This window comes from Vigna unguiculata, chromosome 8 (genome assembly GCF_037176805.1).
Source record: "Vigna unguiculata cultivar grain cowpea cultivar isolate G323 ecotype 2 chromosome 8, ASM3717680v1, whole genome shotgun sequence".
In the NCBI taxonomy this organism is placed as follows: domain Eukaryota; kingdom Viridiplantae; phylum Streptophyta; class Magnoliopsida; order Fabales; family Fabaceae; genus Vigna; species Vigna unguiculata.
The window spans coordinates 36,455,291-36,472,340 of NC_140799.1; the positions used below are offsets into that span (position 1 = coordinate 36,455,291).

A 17,050-nucleotide genomic window follows, 5' to 3' on the forward strand; every position below is an offset into this window, starting at 1 on the left:
CACAAGAAGTAGCAGTACCATACTTTTGTGTGATTAGGGCCCATATCATTGCTGCCTCTGGTTTTCAAGTGCCCCAGAAGTAGACCATACATATCCATATTCAAGTTGGACATTGATGCCTTAAAGATAAACCAAGGAAAGGCTTAAAATAAACCACTACAAAAATTTTCATGTTTCTGTCTCTGGCTTCAGTTAGCCTTCAAACATTTTCATAGATAAGATACTATAGTACATTCCTCCCACTTAACATTTCATCACATAAAGTCACTTTCTATACTAATTAAACCTTTTTGGCTAATAATAACATTTCAATATACTCAGGAGGACCAGTTCAAAGTGTTTGTTATGCAAAACTTTTCTCAAATGGAAGCCAAAAGCCAATGAAATTTTCATAGGCTATAAGACAAATAATGATGAGCCTAACATTAAGGATTCTTTTATCAGACGAAGAAACGAAACAAAGTATATATACAAGAAGAAAATGTTAGAAGTGAATTTGTAAGATGAGGTTTGCAGCTCACTTATATACTATACAATGATGATTTTAATATCATATTAGAAGTGAGCTTTAAGTCACTTAACTTCACAAAACCGACTTGTAAGATGAAGTTTACACCTCACTTATATACTATGAAATTGTCTTATCTATCATCGATGTAAGATTTACAACAGAAAAGGTACCAAATTCTTAACTTATTTCTTTAACACAAAATAATAAGCTTTTATTACATTTGCATATAACCATACCCAACATCTAAATTTAATTAGATAAAAAAAATACAAAATTTTGTTGATCAGTATATAACTGATTTTCAACCATGTCACTGTCCAGGTTTATCTCTGTCACAAAAACAGAAAAAAAAAAAAGAGGACCTGGAATAGGCCTGTTTGTATGTAAGCCCAATAAGATGGTTTCACTGAGTATGCACCACATAAAATTCTCATGTGTTCCACAATTGTTAAAATTCTAAAATTGTAGAAACTAAGTACTGGTTAGATGTCCGTTTAACAGAAACAGTAATTTTATTTCTTTTCAAAAAAAAAAAAGAAAGAAAAATCCATTACGTTGTATATAACTGTTTTCTAAACCTACGTTAAGACTAATTGTCTCCGAAAATTGAGGTTAGGTTAGGTGAATTCAGAATAATTTCTTATCATGTTCTAAAGTGCATAAAGCAGCATGAATACCCAGACTGGAATCAATGTTTCTTTTATGAGTAATTGGCATTAGCATGATTGACTAATAATATGAAAGAAAATTAGAGCTGAATTAATCAGAGCTTTTTAACCTTTTTTTTTATTACATTTTTTTTACTGTACTTCATTATTTTTTAATATTTTCTTAAATCAAATAACGAAAAATACTCTTCTCATTTGATGAACCACTTTATCATCCCAACAGAAGAGAGAAAATTTAAGGTTTGTATTTTTGTTGGATGATTTACAGAATTATAAAAAATTACATTTTTTTATGGTTTAGATTAAAGGAATGGATTTATAATGATCAACATTATGCTATTTTCCACATTAAAATAGAGATAGTATCCCTCTTATATTCTAAAAAAAAATACATTGTCCTTTTGTGTTACATTTTTCATTTAATTTTCTACCACACAAGTGAAACAAATAAATTAATTTTTTTAATTATCAATAAATCAGAAGAAGTTACATCAGTAACACAACTTATTATCAAAGTGAAGAATACTGTACACGTATATCAATTACCAAACAATATTAAATCAATCATCATCCACTTCATAATCGTTTATCACCTATTTTTCTCTGTGATTTTTAAATAAATTTTAATTAATAATACAAAATATCTTGTTATCATTTTTCCTTACACTGAATAGTATATCGGAAGCCGGTTAGTCGAAAAATATTTTCATTTCCTCTTTACAGATTTGTTTTTATAGAAGTTTTGAGGCAATGATGCGAAGCAACCAAAAACAAGAAGAAAAGAAAATAAGAAGAATAACAGTAGAAAAGAAGTCTCTGCAGTGTTGATGAGATGCATGCAGAGAGCATCAAGTTGGGGGGCAGAAGGTGATGAGATACCTCTGCGCTTTGCAAATCTTAAGCCCCGTTGAGTCATCATAAGCGTAGCTATAAGCCTGAGGGCAAAGGGTCTTAAAAAGACGAGAAAATGCAGTGGGTTTACAAGTTTTTGGGGTGGAAAACTCGCCGGTGCAACAATACCTGTCTGATTTTGCAGCCAAACAAGCACTCTTGCACCCCACCACCCTCCCTTGCCGCTTCACCACCAAAGAAGCTGGACAACAAACGTTCAAGTTGGCTTCACAAGCTGCAACACCACAACCTACCCCACCTCTCACCGCCTTCATCGACACTGGGAGGTTAAATCCATCAACCAAACTAACATCGTAGAAATGCAGTGCTGATTCGGAAGTCCCTAGTGTCATTTCCACAAGTGTAGCTGGTGGAACTCCACCCATTCCCCCACACTTCAAAACGCCTCCACAATCTCCTGTAATCATCATCACCAACGTCTAAATTTTAGATCTTTTTATGTGTTTTTTTCTGCTTATCTTATGTTTTTTTTTCTTTTATTTAGTACCTGTTTCGCATGAGCCTTTGCCGGTTATGGGGTCAAAACAACAGCCTTGTCTGCCCCAGATTCTGCCGGACCATTCCTCAGGAACATCCAACACCACCTCTTCGCCGCCGCAGAGGTGAAAACCACCGTCTTTGGGAGTGGGGTGGCCTGGACTGCCTAGGATTCCCGGCCACACACTCTCTTTGCAGTTGTTCACCAATATCAGCTGAGTCCCACCTGCAACACACCATCACCAAATCACACAAACTTCATCAACAATATCTTAAGCATCCAACCTTGTAAAAGAGTGAGTGAAAGTGGAAGTTTTGAAACAATCAGTTGATTAATAATTATACTAAGTTTGATAGAGAGTTAAGTGCTAAAATGAGGGAACTGATGGAGTTTAGAGGCTTCTTCTCATTGGCTTGTGACGAGGGTGTGAAATTCAAGAAATACATACATATATATACCTGTGAGGTGGATAGAGATGAGAATGCAGAGGAAAATGAAGGGTTGCATGAAAGTAGTCATTGAAGTTAGTAATTGATGCCGAACCACTTGGTGCTATCTGTGAGAGAGCCTCATTCAGAGAAAGAGTCTATGAAGAGTAGTTTCTTCTTCTTTTAGCCATATTTTAGCTTTGCACAAGTGTTCCTTTAAAAACTGTTAAAGCAGAGACTATGGCTCTTTGAATGTTACCTTCTTTACCTTTATTCCATGTTTTCCAGCTTCTAATATAGTTAAAAGAGAAATAATAGGTTGACACCCACATTTGACCACTTTTTTTACCACCTTCATAAGTTACAAGTTAATTTGTCTTGAGTTACAAATTATTTTTAAAGTGATAAAAAAAGTGGTTAAATGTGGGTGTCAGCCTATCATTTCATCTGTACACTATGAGAAATGGTTAACATGTTCGACCTCTTTTTTCCTCAACCTCTTTTTTCTTTGCCAAAAGGAAACAAAAGCACTTATCACATTTTTTTAGGAATAATAATTATAAATAGTTCTCTGTTTTTGAACGGTTTTCAAGATCAGTACTATCTACCACTTAGTCATCTTTTCAAAAGTTAATGAATCTTTTTATCATTATTTTACTAGAGTATGAACATATATAAGCTGAAACCCTCTTTAATATTATTTGGTACGATATCTGGTATAAATGTATTGATTCATAATCATGCCCTTTCTGAAATAAAACTATTCTCAATCCGCCAAAAAATTTGTTTCAATGACGTTAATTGTAAATCTAGCCAAGTTTATAATCACTCGTGTTTGTGTTATTTGACATGGTTATAGAGGCATTATGAGGAGAAAGTCGTGTTAACAATGAGATTAATTAGATTCAAATTGGGTTTGAATGTTATGAGTCTTTTCCTCCTATTGCTTTTCAAAAAGGTTTGTTTGAAAATACAAAGCCATTGCTCAAGCTCCAACGTATTTTAAAGGAGAGGAATATAGTAAAGAAAGTGTTTTCTAAAGAAAAGAAATATAGCAAAAAGAGATTTCAATAACCTTAAATCTCGGATTACGTGAAAAAAAATACTGAATGCTAACCTTTGAAATTTAGTTGGACCAAATGCACTTCAACATACTACTAAAAATTCGATTATTTAATGTTACTTAAGTATATAGTTTTTTGGTGTTGGTTTGTTTTATAAAACTTATGTTAGATCATTTTTAGGTCATTTTCATCTTTTGTGATCTCATCCTGGTTTCTCTTTCTCTTCTACCACCCCTTCCTCTTCTTCTCTCTTTTTCTTCTTATTCTCAGGCATCCATCTTTAGTATAAATAAAACTCAATTAGATTGGACAGAAAATTGGTGTCCAAAGATACTGTTCACTTTGGAGTTTGTTCATGAATATTTTGTCTTTAAAAGACAATTTGGTGGATATAAAGAGGAAAAAATATTTAAAAGTTCTCCATTTTTAAGTGATATAATACTCTAGGGTGCAAGAGGAACCGTTTCCAAATAAATGTTAATCACCAAAACATTAGAAATTACTAAAATAAACTTTTTCCTAAACTGGTGTGTGATTTCCATGGAACTTTGGTAAGAAACCAAAGTTTGTGTGGATTCCATATTGATAGCTGATCTTTAGGGACATGTATGCCAGATTAAAATAGCCAAATAGGATATTAATATTAACATCGTTTCAAACCAGAAGTTAAATGTGGAAAAGCAACAAAGCAAAGGCTGAAAGCATCAAGACTTCACATTCCACATAGTAAAATGTAGAGACCATGCAACTCAAAAACTACAAAATGGGATAACAATCCAGTGTGAACTAGATACATTATTCGATTATCTCATGTCCTAGTTTCTCCTCAAGTGGAGAATGCTTAAGTTCTCAGAGGGTGTATAAGCAGGTTCCATCATCGCTTCTTGCAGTTGGGTCGAAGTTTTTGGCATTTGGATCAGTACAACCTTCAGGAACAGGAACATTTATTTGCTGAGCCGCTTTGCCTGCACACAATAAGGAAAAACAACCAAAAAGTTTAGACCTTGTTTTGTTTGATAAAAATATGCTTTTGATGAATTTGATTTTGACATAATTTTGTCAAACCGTTACAATAGTTAATGTAGGCAATACATTAAATTGACAAAATATAAATATGGTCATAGTGCAGGGCATTTTGAAGTGAGCACAGAGAAACCTAGTAAAAAATCCAAATTCAGAACAAATTGTGGTATATGCAATGCAAACATCCTATATGAATGAATGTCTAAGGATAAAAGAACAAACCATAGAAAGCTCCTCTCTTGATGGAATCTTCATTGGCATCACCAAGGGCAGCTTCGTTTAAGTACTTGTCTGCCAGTTGGACTCTCTTGACATTCTCTTGTTCTTGGACAAGCATGTTACCATACTCCAAGAGCTTATTCAAAGTCATCTTGGGCTGCTCAAAGGTTGGAGGTCCTTCCTTTGAGTTCACAAGCTTCTTCCCAATACCCTCAACACCAACATTAGAAACCCATTTCCTCACTTCATCATCATATACTCTAGCCCTGAGTGCACCAAAGAAATCTGTGATGATATATGGCATGTCATTAGTCTTGTCTTGCATCTTTGTCTTCAACAACATTTTTAATTCTATGATTTTAAGCATAACTAAATCCATAAAACTAATTTGTAAAATGACATTTGGACTCACTTATGTACTTTAAACTGACATTATATACAGATAATGTAGTACTTCCAACACTATTTTTGCCGGTAAATACCCACATTACTTACCAATGGATTGGCCAGGGAAGGTATCGACAAGCTTGACAATGTCATCGTCAGGAACATTGTCAGTGAGGAAAATTCCCTTGCAGACACCAATTCGGTCGTCTCTGGTAGGTGCCCAGTAGAACTTCTCCATACGACCATCACGAATGAGAGGAGCATACAGTGTTGAGAAATCGTTACCGGTGACAATGATGGGCACACGGGGATTCTCTTCCTTGTTGTACATACCAGGGAGCTGAACGTTTGTGGGGTTATCAGCAATGTTCATGAGGGTGGCATTCACCATCTGGTTGTTCACAGTGTACTGAGTGGTTCCACCAAGTCGTCCAGCTCCTGCATCAAGATCGTTGATGAAGAGACAGCACATCTTCCCCTTCTTTATTATATCAGCAGCTTCACGGTACCTTTGCCTGATCAACTTTGCTGGCTCTCCTGCATTTCCACTCTCCAACTCTCCAGCACTCATCATGATAGGGCTGTGATCAGAACATCATAAACACTTGAAATCAGCACCAAATAAGTTTCTGGTCCATCAAAATATTGAAATTTGGTTTTGTTTGATAATGTTAATGCATATGATATAAGTGATGTGTTCTGTAGTAGTAAAATGTATACAACATTTACTCACTTGATTCCCATCTTGGCAAACACAAGCTCGCATTGGAAGGATTTTCCTTGACCTTTGCCTCCCCAGATACCAAGAATGAGAGGAACCTGTAAAATGAATGAAACTATTGAATGTGTCCTGTTTTTTTAACTAAAGTCTTGGACAATATTTACGTGTGCAATTTACATGCCTTGATGTTTGGCAGGGTCATGAAATTCTTGGTGATGTGAACAACAAGCTTGTCCATAAAAGCAGGAGCTATGTACAAACCGTCCACGTTGTTATCCAAGTTGTACCTGAAATACCACATCATGACCAGGTTTATCAGCTCATGACAATAAAAGTGGTAAGTAAACACTGCTTGTGTTAGATTCAGCAGAATCTGTCACTCACTGTTTAAGTCCAGTGCTGAGGTACTCATAAGAGCTCATGACTGCATAGTGAGTTCCAGAATTCATTGGAGCTTGGAAAAGGGGATCAACCATACCCTTCCCCCTTGTGATGTCTTGCTGGTCATCAGAAATATCGTAGGCAAGACCTCTCCATCTGTCCTTATCTGTTTGCTTGCCCTCATCAGTCTCTTTTACAGCAACAATTTTGAAACTCCCAGAGGAAACATTGGTGTTAGGGACCCTTGAGACTGCAACCTTCTTCAAACTGCTGCCAAAAAAGGCTGAACTGGGAACTGAAGCTACAGTTCCAGAGCTGTTCAAGCTCAGCTGCAATATTCACAGTAGCCACTCTTTCAAACTCTTCAAACTAATTTCAAAAATCCACTCACCTCTCAAGCTTCCATTTTAAATGTGTTTTTATCACTACTCATACATATTGATCATTACTTTACATAACACCCAACACAGTTACTAACTTATATGAAATTAATTAACTATCAACATACAGGAGAATAAAATCACCATACACTACTAAGTTGTTTGTTTTTTAGACATCTTTATCAGATGAGAACTTGGTATAATTCTTAACTAAACTAGGATAAAGGTAGTGCCATATTTTTCTTTCTGACATTTAAGCAAATATTTAACATGAATATAATTGTATCTTTCCAACATAATGATATCAGTGATGAATTGAGCATTTATATGAAACAAATCATCTAAGGATCAGCTGAGAAATTAGGGATAAGAAAGTGCAAAAAGTGGAAAAAGATCATACTGGAGCTCCGTTGACAGCTCCAACAGTGGAGACTGAGGCAGCCATGACAGTATTGTACTCAGAGTGGCAGAGAAAGCAAACACAGCGGAAGTCTTTTGAGGCTAGCAGAAAATACAAATAGGGAAGGACTTATATTAATGGTGCAATTGAGTGAACAGAAATTCATATCCTCAAGACTAGTTGAGGAATCCATAACATCCACAGAAAGAAGATTAGCTTGGCTTCCACGTGGCAACCATATAGTGTGTGAAAGTTTTCATCTACCTACAACCATAGAACTTGAGGTTGGTATTGAATCCTTTTCCTGATCCATAAGTTAGGAGGATTTTTACCACACGTAACTAGCTAGTAGCATTCATCTCATAAGGATCAAGTTTTGGCTGGTGTTTGTTTGACTATAAGGGAACATGTGTTCATCAATTAGATTTTTTTGCATACTAATCCACACTAGAAGTTGAAACCAATGATGGTTAACAAAATGGGCACATGAAAAAAAAAAAGATTTTATGAAATTTTGTGCAAGAAAATAAAATGGGGCATTTGATTAATAGACACTAGAATAATGGTGATTGAGATGATGTAATGAGCCCCCTCCACAAAGGGTTCAAAGGAGAACCAATGGCCACAAAGTTTCGCAGAAGTTGCTTTTTTCAGCTGCTATATGCACCTCTCGCTTTCCCTTTGGTTAAGTGATACGTGCTTTTCTGTGCTCCAGACATGTCCAACTGAATGTTCCAGAGTTAATCCTTCCAAATTACCTGCTATCATAAGATGATATTTTGTAGCACAACTTATTTATTTTATTTTTGTTCTAGCTCTTAAACAATCTGGATTTTACTTAGTCCCAACTAATTATCATAGTTTAGAAGATTTACTTATCTAAAATATAATAGTTTATTTTAAAATCACAACTATATTGGACTGGGTAGTTAAAAAAAAATTAAATACAAATTTGATCACGTCAATTTTGTTCAAATTTATTACTCCTTTCTGGGTGTTTAATAATGTCCCAATTTTTATTAATTTTTGTCAATTTGATCATTTTCAGTATCGATGTTTAAATAGTTAATGTGAGGTGAACAGTGTGCACCATGTGTCAACTTGCAGTTATTTTAATTTTTTTTATTTTTTTAATTAAAAAAAAAGTTGTCCACATGTCAAATCAACATTATATCACACGGCATAAACAATGACACGTGTCAAGTCAGTGTTGATATAATATGTCAAATCGGTGTTAGTGTCATGTATCGATGTCAGTACTACATGTTAGTGTCTTATATTCAATTCAATCTCAATTTTTGTCAATTTTTTTTCAATTTAGTTTCAATTTTTACTAATTTTGTTTAATTCAGTCCCAATTTTTGTTTATTTTAAGTTTTAGAAGAAAAATTCTTCTTTATTTTTAAAATTAGATGAAAAGTTCTTCATTATTTTTAAAGTTAGAAGGAAAATTTTTCATTATTTTTAAAATAAGGAAAATTCTTGATTTTTCTTACACCAACTTTAACCCTATTTTGCGAAGATCAAACATAAATCTAATAATTATATTCCAATAATACAGTTAGAGTTCACTACTAGAATTTTTAATATTTTGTGGGGTTTTTTTTGAAAATTTGTTATAAAATTTTGCGAGAAAAGACCTTTTTTTCTATTTTTCCTATGAATTTTAATTGGATAACAATTTCTTCATGGGTAATTATTTCCTACAAAATTATAAAATTCATTTCCTACAAAAATTTCTACAAAAAAAACTTTTTGTGCAAAATATTTTGCAAGAAAATTGGTAGCAAATTCTTGCAAATCATTATTCATAACAAAGTTTGCAAGTATTTCTTGAGAAAAAATTTTGAAAAGAAAATTGACAGGAAATATGTGTTTTTTTAGTTATGTTTTATTTAATAAAATTAGAAAAAATTTAGTTTACATATTTAATATTTTACATATAATTGAAAATATCAAAGAAATTAAGAAGAATATCAGCAAAATTTTATTATCAAATTTATCAACAAAGAGAAAATATTTATAAAGTTGGTTACTCTAGTACAAGATCAAGTACAAAACGGTAGACCCAGTCCAATTTGAGCCACTCGCACAGCTAAGGTCCTTTCGCCTAGCGAATTGTGTATAACTTTCCCATTGATTTCGAAAAATCTATAAATAAGGGAATTGGCAGGGGTCAAAATCAAAAACCCTTTTCAGAAATAAACATCCATTTTAGGGAAAACCCATTTGGGGGAGAGAGGAAAAACTAATCATTTTGGGTAAAAGGACACTTGACCTAAAAGGAGAGAACGTAGAGACACATTCTGAAGGTTGGGGCATTCATCTTTATTTTTACTCTAGTATTCAAAATGTTAAAGAGTAGCTAACTCCCTTATTCATAGAATGGGTATAATGTATTCTTAACTCTTTGTGAATTTTACTATTCAACATAATTCTTTTTCGTCACTCTTGTGTTTTATTCTTATTTTAACTACATATTTTATATTGATTGCATATGTGGGAGTACGTGCTAATCGAAAGATAGTTTGGGAAATCTAATTAGGATAGAACAACTAATAGATTTCACATGCTAGACATATATGTAGAACATTTAGTCATTCATAGCATCATAATTTTAATCATTAATACGAACTTATAATAAAAATTGTTGGACATAGGATTTTTATTATTCATGTTTAGACTTGTCAGTAAGATATTACGACCATGTTACAAGAGGTGTGAATGCTAGAGAATGAATTAGAAGTATATTGTTTGATGTTTTTGCTTTAAATTGAATCATAAAATTCAATCCCAGTGAAACATTTATCATATATTGTTCCATATCATATGTTTGATAAAAATACAAAAAGAATTTTATTTTTGTTTTTGGGAAATTTGTTTCCGAATTGAGTGATAAATAGCAAAAGTTATTAAGTGTTGCAAGTGTTGCACAAGTATCTTGAAAAACGATTGATACTTGGACTTTTCACTTCATTCCTTGTGCGATTTGATACATTGTCAATTCCGTAACACTCCTCATTCATTAATTTCTTCTCTCACATTTTATTATATAAATCTCACCATACTCATTTTTTTCATTCACATTCTTTTTTGTTTTATTCATAAATCTCTCCACACTTGTTCACACTCATTCTTTTCATCCACGTATTATCTTTTAACTACATTCTTTTACCTCACTTCCATTTTTTCACATTCATATTCTTCATTTACACTCATCTAATCAATTATAATTATTTATTTTTTGTTTATATTATTTGAAAACTGTTTTAATTAATTTAAAAACTAGTGATGAATTAATATCAATTAAGCTGATGACAATTAGATTTTATCTTTAAAACACAACGCTAAAGAATTAGTTGATGATTTTAGTATCGTATACACGTGTAATAAAAAATTGACTCTAATAGTTATTTAGCGTTAATTTTTATTGTTATCCCATTTTTTGACCAATGATATGCTTTTCTCGTAATATGTGTAAATAATTAATTTTAATTCCTCAATTTAATTAGTGATAATATTGAAATATTGAAAGCTTTCAGTTAAGAAGTGTTAAATATATTACCATTTCTCTTGGTAGAGAAGTATAAAATATTACAAATGTCGTCTCTTTAATTAATACTATAAATAAATTAGTTTCTGTAAGTAAAAAACACTTACACGTATGAAGAAAAAAATAAAGTTCTCCACTAGAAACAAATGAGTCAATTGCTAACAACAATTTCTTCCGCAACTTAATTACGAGTTGTCTCATCATTAGGTTTTTTGTGTGCATAGTTTAATATATAAATCATACTTAAGATATCTATACTCGGTTTCAATTAGACAAATAATGCCACGATAGAACAACTAATAAAGTTTTATAAAATGTTAAGTAAATTAAAAGAACATGTGAAAATAACATAAAGAACATTAATTTTTTTTAATAAAGTCTTCTTAACGTCTAATAATGATTTAACAATAAAATGACAAAATCTCTTGGTTTTCCCCCACCACTAACGGAATAATTTTTCAACTTGACAATAATGTTATAATCGTCCAAATTTCTTTTTATAATGTTTTATCTTAATCATTTGTATCTTTTCTTCTTCTTTTTTATTAACGGTGGCAAAAACCAAACTTAACACCCCATGCATTCATTTACCCTAATTACACATGCCGACCTTAATGAATTTATTTTAACTTAATCTAATGATTTATGACTTGTAGTTCCTTACATCCCAAAATTATGTTGTTTAATAGACTACTCTGGTCCTATAAAATTATATTTCATTCAAAATATAAACGTGCCCTTCTTTAAGAAAAACTCAAAACTTGTATGGGTTAAATATGTTTTTGGTCCATTAACTTTAAGTGAATTTTGGAATTAGTTTATTTCAAAACTTTGGACCAATTTAATCATTCATCTTTTGAAATATGTGAATTTAGTCCTTTTAATCAAATATTGTTAGTTTTATTTGATATTTCGTACGCATTTTAGGATTGTATTTGAATTGTTTATAGTATTTGACATAATTTTGTCTTAATGTTAAGTCAAATACTATTATGAAACATGCTTGAAATGTCAACTAAAATTTGATTAAAAGGACTAAATCCACATATTTTGCAAGATGAAGGACTAAATTAGTATAAAGTTTCGAAATAGACTAATTCCAAAATTTACTGAAAGTTAAGGAGCAAAAACATATTTAACCCATTTTTTATATATGTATTAACTATCATTACAAATAATCTAATTTTTTTTCAGGAGTTTTTTTTAGTTAAATATATAATCTCTCGTTTTAAAAGTTATTTCCTAAAATCAATGAAAAAAGTATTGTTATGTGAAATAAATTACCCCCAAAATTCTTCTAATGTTATTTTAAAATGTTCATTTTCAAACATTAATCCATTTTAACCGTTATATTTTAATTAATTTTTATATTATAATGTTGACAAATTACATTCATAGGAAAGTGATCAAATTACTTCGTATGTGTTTGGTAACGGATTATTTTAAGTTTTTTTTTTCAAAATTTTGGGTTGAAAATAATAAATTTTGAAATTTGATTTATGAATGTTTAGAAAATCATTGTCAACATACATTCACTAATAGTTTTTTAATTAAGTTTCTCACTAAAGCTTTTTCATAGAGGGTGGAGATCTAAATTTCTCATTAAATTTAAGGTTTAATAGCATCTTTGATCTTTTGTAGCAGTAATTTAATGTTTTTTTATTTATTTATTTTCACTTAGTTCCTATATATTTTTTTAAAAGACTCTACGTGTTTTCTTCCCCTAAATCAATATTAACATCTTTTAGATAATGAACTACTATCACCCACTTTTTTTAATACATTTATTACACAAATCCTAAGAGAAAAATGAGAGGAGTGACTTTAAATTGTTCTAACTAATTATTTTAAGTCTTTTTTATCACATTAAGTAAAAAATAAATATAAAAAAATTAAATCGTTGTCACAAATATAAGGACTAAAATGTTATTACGCTTAAATTTATTATTTTTATCTAATTATCTATCTTAGGAATACTTTCAATAAATGTTTGTGAAAAAAGAAACTATTCCTTAAAATATTTTCAGAAAACATAATTATAAGGTTTGAAAAATATTTAACATATTACCATGATATGCTTCTTGTTTTTGTTTTTGCCTACTTTTTTAAGTCCCGTGATACTTATCGTTAAAAATGCTCCCTTTGATATTTATCTTCATATGCTAAATTTTATTAATCTAACCTTTAATTAATTTTTTATTGGGTAAAATTTCATAAATTTCAAAGTTTATTTGATTTTTTTAAATATGTTAACTTGCAATTTTTTTTTAAATATACATACATGGCAACTATAAAATTACATGACTAGAAATATTCAGTTTATCTAAAATTTGGTAAGAGTTTTCATTGAGTTAGTATTAAAATATTTAATAATTAGGTTTATATATATATATATATATATATATATATATATATATATATATATATATATATATATATATAATTTGTTGTTATATTTAAGGTTTTATGGAACGGAGAACAATTTTAATATTACTAAAATACGACGTTAACCTTAGTCTAATATTCGTTTGTATTATATCTTCAAAAATGTCGTCTTAATATTTAAAATCATTAAATTATGGTTATATTTTGTTTTAAAATTACTAAAGGACTAGTATATATATTAGTCATTAAAACTCTAGCAGCAAAGAAAATTATAATTTATGTTTAGTAGTTTCAGGAAATAGATTAACAAAATTTTAAGAACAAATATGATTTTCCTCAAACAAACAAAACGACTGTTATATATATATTCAGGCAAGTTTATTTTTAGTTTCCAAAATCTCAAATCGATCACTTTAATTCATGAAATTTAAAAAAAAAATCAGTTTCTTTATATAAATATAATTAGAAATTTGCTCTAAGGAATTATAAATCACTAATTTTATATTTTTATTATTAAATGATTTATGATAAGTATACTTTTCACTTATTCATATTCATATTAATGACATTTAAATGCATTAATACAAAAGAATCACAAGTTTTTAAGATTAAAAAAGTAAAATTTAAATTTAGAGAATAAAAAGAAATTAATACTGTAAATGAAGACCTTATTTAAATAAGTAATCTATTAGACAGAGAGTTGTAGGTATCTAGAAATGAAGAGGATGAGGATGTAACTTGACAATAAAGAAGGTTGAAGAGATAACAAAGATGATTAATGCATGATAGAGAAAGACATTTTCATCGTTAAACTCGAAAGCTCAAGACAGTGCCATCCACCAACTCATACCTCTCTCCCTTCTCACGCATGTCCATGCCTCAAAGACAAAAAAGTTCACAGTTCTGAAGTGACACAAACCAGAAAGTTTTCCAACTCTTGCTGCCATTGTCTCCCAACTCCTTCTTCCACCTTTCATCATCAACCTATTCTCTCTGTACCAACATAAATTATTGCATCTCTTCTGTAATTGCTGCATAGAAATTGTCTCAAGCGTGAACAAGTGGTGATATCAAATCATGATATCAAACACTGGAACAGAATAGTGAGAGAGATTTTGTTTTGCTCGTATGTTTTTTTTGGGTCAGAAAGAATCAGAAATGAGGACCAAAGAAGTAACAGATAACAGTGGGAACAGTCTAACTCACCTCAAACCATAGTCTAAGTGGCCAACAGCTGAACCTGAATTATGGTGGGGATTAAAATATGCACACAGAGAACAAGTGGCAGATGAATGAATATTAAAATGGAGGGATTAAAGGACCATTAACAATCTCCAGACAAATGGCCGCAATGAGTCATGAACTCTATGCTACAAACTAGATTATTAGCTAAAGCGTGCATTATAACTCAAACTCACAAAAACACAAATTGTAGTAACTATACTTTTCTCCCAACCCCAAAAAATGATGATGATTGGATATTCAATAACAGAAGCATTAGGGAAGAAACTTTACGAAAAAAAGCCCTTTTGAGGCATAAAAGAGGAAAAAAATTCCCTAATTGACAAAGACAATGTAGGCCACAAAAGGGACCCAAAAGAGCAACATACTTTAAAGTAAACCGAGTGATGAGAATGTCCTTTGGACACGGCAAAAGGAGGTGACGCTCCCAGGTGCTGCCTATAAAGCTTCCAATCCTGAGCTCTCCTTAGACAAAATTAGTACAAACAAACTCTTGTACTGTACAAATCAACCACATCGTAACACCTTGGAGACAATGACAGGGTTTGGTTCAACATCGTGTGGAGCATGCAAGTTCCTAAGGAGAAAATGCACCAGTGATTGTGTATTTGCTCCTTACTTTTCCTACGACCAAGCTTCAACCCATTTTGCAGCAGTGCATAAGATTTATGGAGCCAGTAACGTCTCCAAGCTACTGTCACATCTCCCAATCCAGAATAGAAGAGATGCTGCCATCACCATATCTTACGAAGCCTTGGCTCGCATGCATGATCCTATTTATGGCTGTGTCGCTCATATCTATGCATTGCAGCAACAGGTTTCTCATGCTGTGACTCCAACACATGCTTCATCACACCATCATTTAGTAACTTCAATTCCCTACAGTTGGATTTTCATTCATTCAGCAATTTGAAACCTTCGGATGAGATTAGATGCCTCATATTTTATCTAGTTCTGAACCGTCTAATCTTCATTCGAAGGTTTCAAATGTGTGTGGAAAAGTAACTGTTCTGAATCAGGTTCAATAACTTACAGATAGAGCTTAAACTAAGGTGTTTCTTAACATAGTTGTTATATAAGTCTTGTGTTTGGTATATAAACTCAAACTTGTGCAGGTTGTGAACTTGCAAGAGGAGATAGATGCTCTTGGAAGCATGGTGGCAAAGTCCACAGTTAGTGTTGTGAATTCTGGCACTGTCCAAATGTACTCAGAAAACGGAATTCCTTATGATACTTTGCAGCATGATGGTAGAAGGACACAGTATTTTGAAAATAATAATGTGGCAAACTTTCTTTCAGAAGATGATGGAAGTGGCAGAGTCTTGCAAAGTTTGGAGTCACAGATGAATATAGAGCTTCCTAATGCACACGTGCAAGAAGAAGCTTCCTTTGGTGATTCCAACTCCAATCCGTTAGAACAGTTCCTATCTGGAATTGACCAAGAGGTGTTCGTGAATCATCCATGGTTCAAGCATAATGCAGACATAAAGGGCTAGGAAGAATGTTGAAAAAGCTGCGACTAGACTTTTGTGCACGTACTTGGCGCAATATGATTGCATGAAAATCAACTTTTATGTGATGTATATTTTATTACAATATATATATAATAGGTAAGAGTGTCAGATTAATGCTACTCTCTCAATCATTTGGATTAAAAAAAACCAGAGTTAAATGGTTAACAAATCAACACACTGAAAAGTGTAAATCCAGTTGTAAAATTTTGTAACAAAAACGATGATGGGTGAATCATTGCTCTAATTGCAGGTATCTGGTTAATATTATTGCTAAAGAAAAAAAATTTTTTTTCCCAAAAGCTGTCTCTGGAAACTTAAAAGTGAGTTATTATTTTAAACCAGACATGACTGCAAACATCTAACTACACGTAATAATAACTAAACTGGGGCATACAACTATTGTGAAAAAAAAAAGTATTAAAAGAGATAAATAAAATGACCAATGAAAAAGTCTAAGCACAATGCGGTTGAGTCATAGTTCTCATAAAAAAAATAATTAATAATTTATGTCTGCCAAAGGCTTTTTAATTATTTAATTATTTTGTTAGTCTTCCTATACCATTAGTTAAAATATCCACTCATATCCTTGAAAAGGAAAAACAGAAGAAGAAAACTCTAAGCTAACTTTTGGTGTAAGAGGTTATCATATCTAGAAATAAAAATTATGAGTTCCCATAATCATGATTCCTATATATAGAATAAACAAAATCTGGTTAGTTTACCATAAATATTTTTAAGAATAATTATCCATCCAAAATTTCCATGAATCAAAGACTTTATAATA

At 31.6% G+C, this 17,050-nt stretch overlaps 3 protein-coding genes across 3 annotated transcripts; 1 reads left to right on the forward strand and 2 right to left on the reverse strand.

Moving 5' to 3' along the window:
* Positions 1 to 1,868: 1,868 nt before the first annotated feature.
* LOC114195255 (thaumatin-like protein) lies at positions 1,869 to 3,248 on the reverse strand. Its single transcript, XM_028085658.2, has 3 exons — positions 3,028 to 3,248; positions 2,579 to 2,794; positions 1,869 to 2,488 (listed from the first exon to the last, which is right to left on the reverse strand). Exons 1-3 carry the CDS (start codon positions 3,086 to 3,088, stop codon positions 2,028 to 2,030), a joined length of 738 nt encoding a protein of 245 aa, XP_027941459.1. The 5' UTR covers positions 3,089 to 3,248; the 3' UTR covers positions 1,869 to 2,027.
* Positions 3,249 to 4,677: 1,429 nt separating this feature from the next.
* On the reverse strand, positions 4,678 to 7,909 carry RCA (rubisco activase). The gene is made up of 7 exons (XM_028084898.2): positions 7,573 to 7,909; positions 6,796 to 7,121; positions 6,593 to 6,698; positions 6,424 to 6,509; positions 5,799 to 6,271; positions 5,307 to 5,588; positions 4,678 to 5,026 (listed from the first exon to the last, which is right to left on the reverse strand). Exons 1-7 carry the CDS (start codon positions 7,615 to 7,617, stop codon positions 4,911 to 4,913), a joined length of 1,434 nt encoding a protein of 477 aa, XP_027940699.1. The 5' UTR covers positions 7,618 to 7,909; the 3' UTR covers positions 4,678 to 4,910.
* A 7,334-nt stretch (positions 7,910 to 15,243) lies between these two features.
* On the forward strand, positions 15,244 to 16,261 carry LOC114192982 (LOB domain-containing protein 33-like). The gene is made up of 2 exons (XM_028082667.2): positions 15,244 to 15,569; positions 15,868 to 16,261. Exons 1-2 carry the CDS (start codon positions 15,288 to 15,290, stop codon positions 16,246 to 16,248), a joined length of 663 nt encoding a protein of 220 aa, XP_027938468.1. The 5' UTR covers positions 15,244 to 15,287; the 3' UTR covers positions 16,249 to 16,261.
* The last annotated feature ends 789 nt before the right edge of the window (positions 16,262 to 17,050 follow it).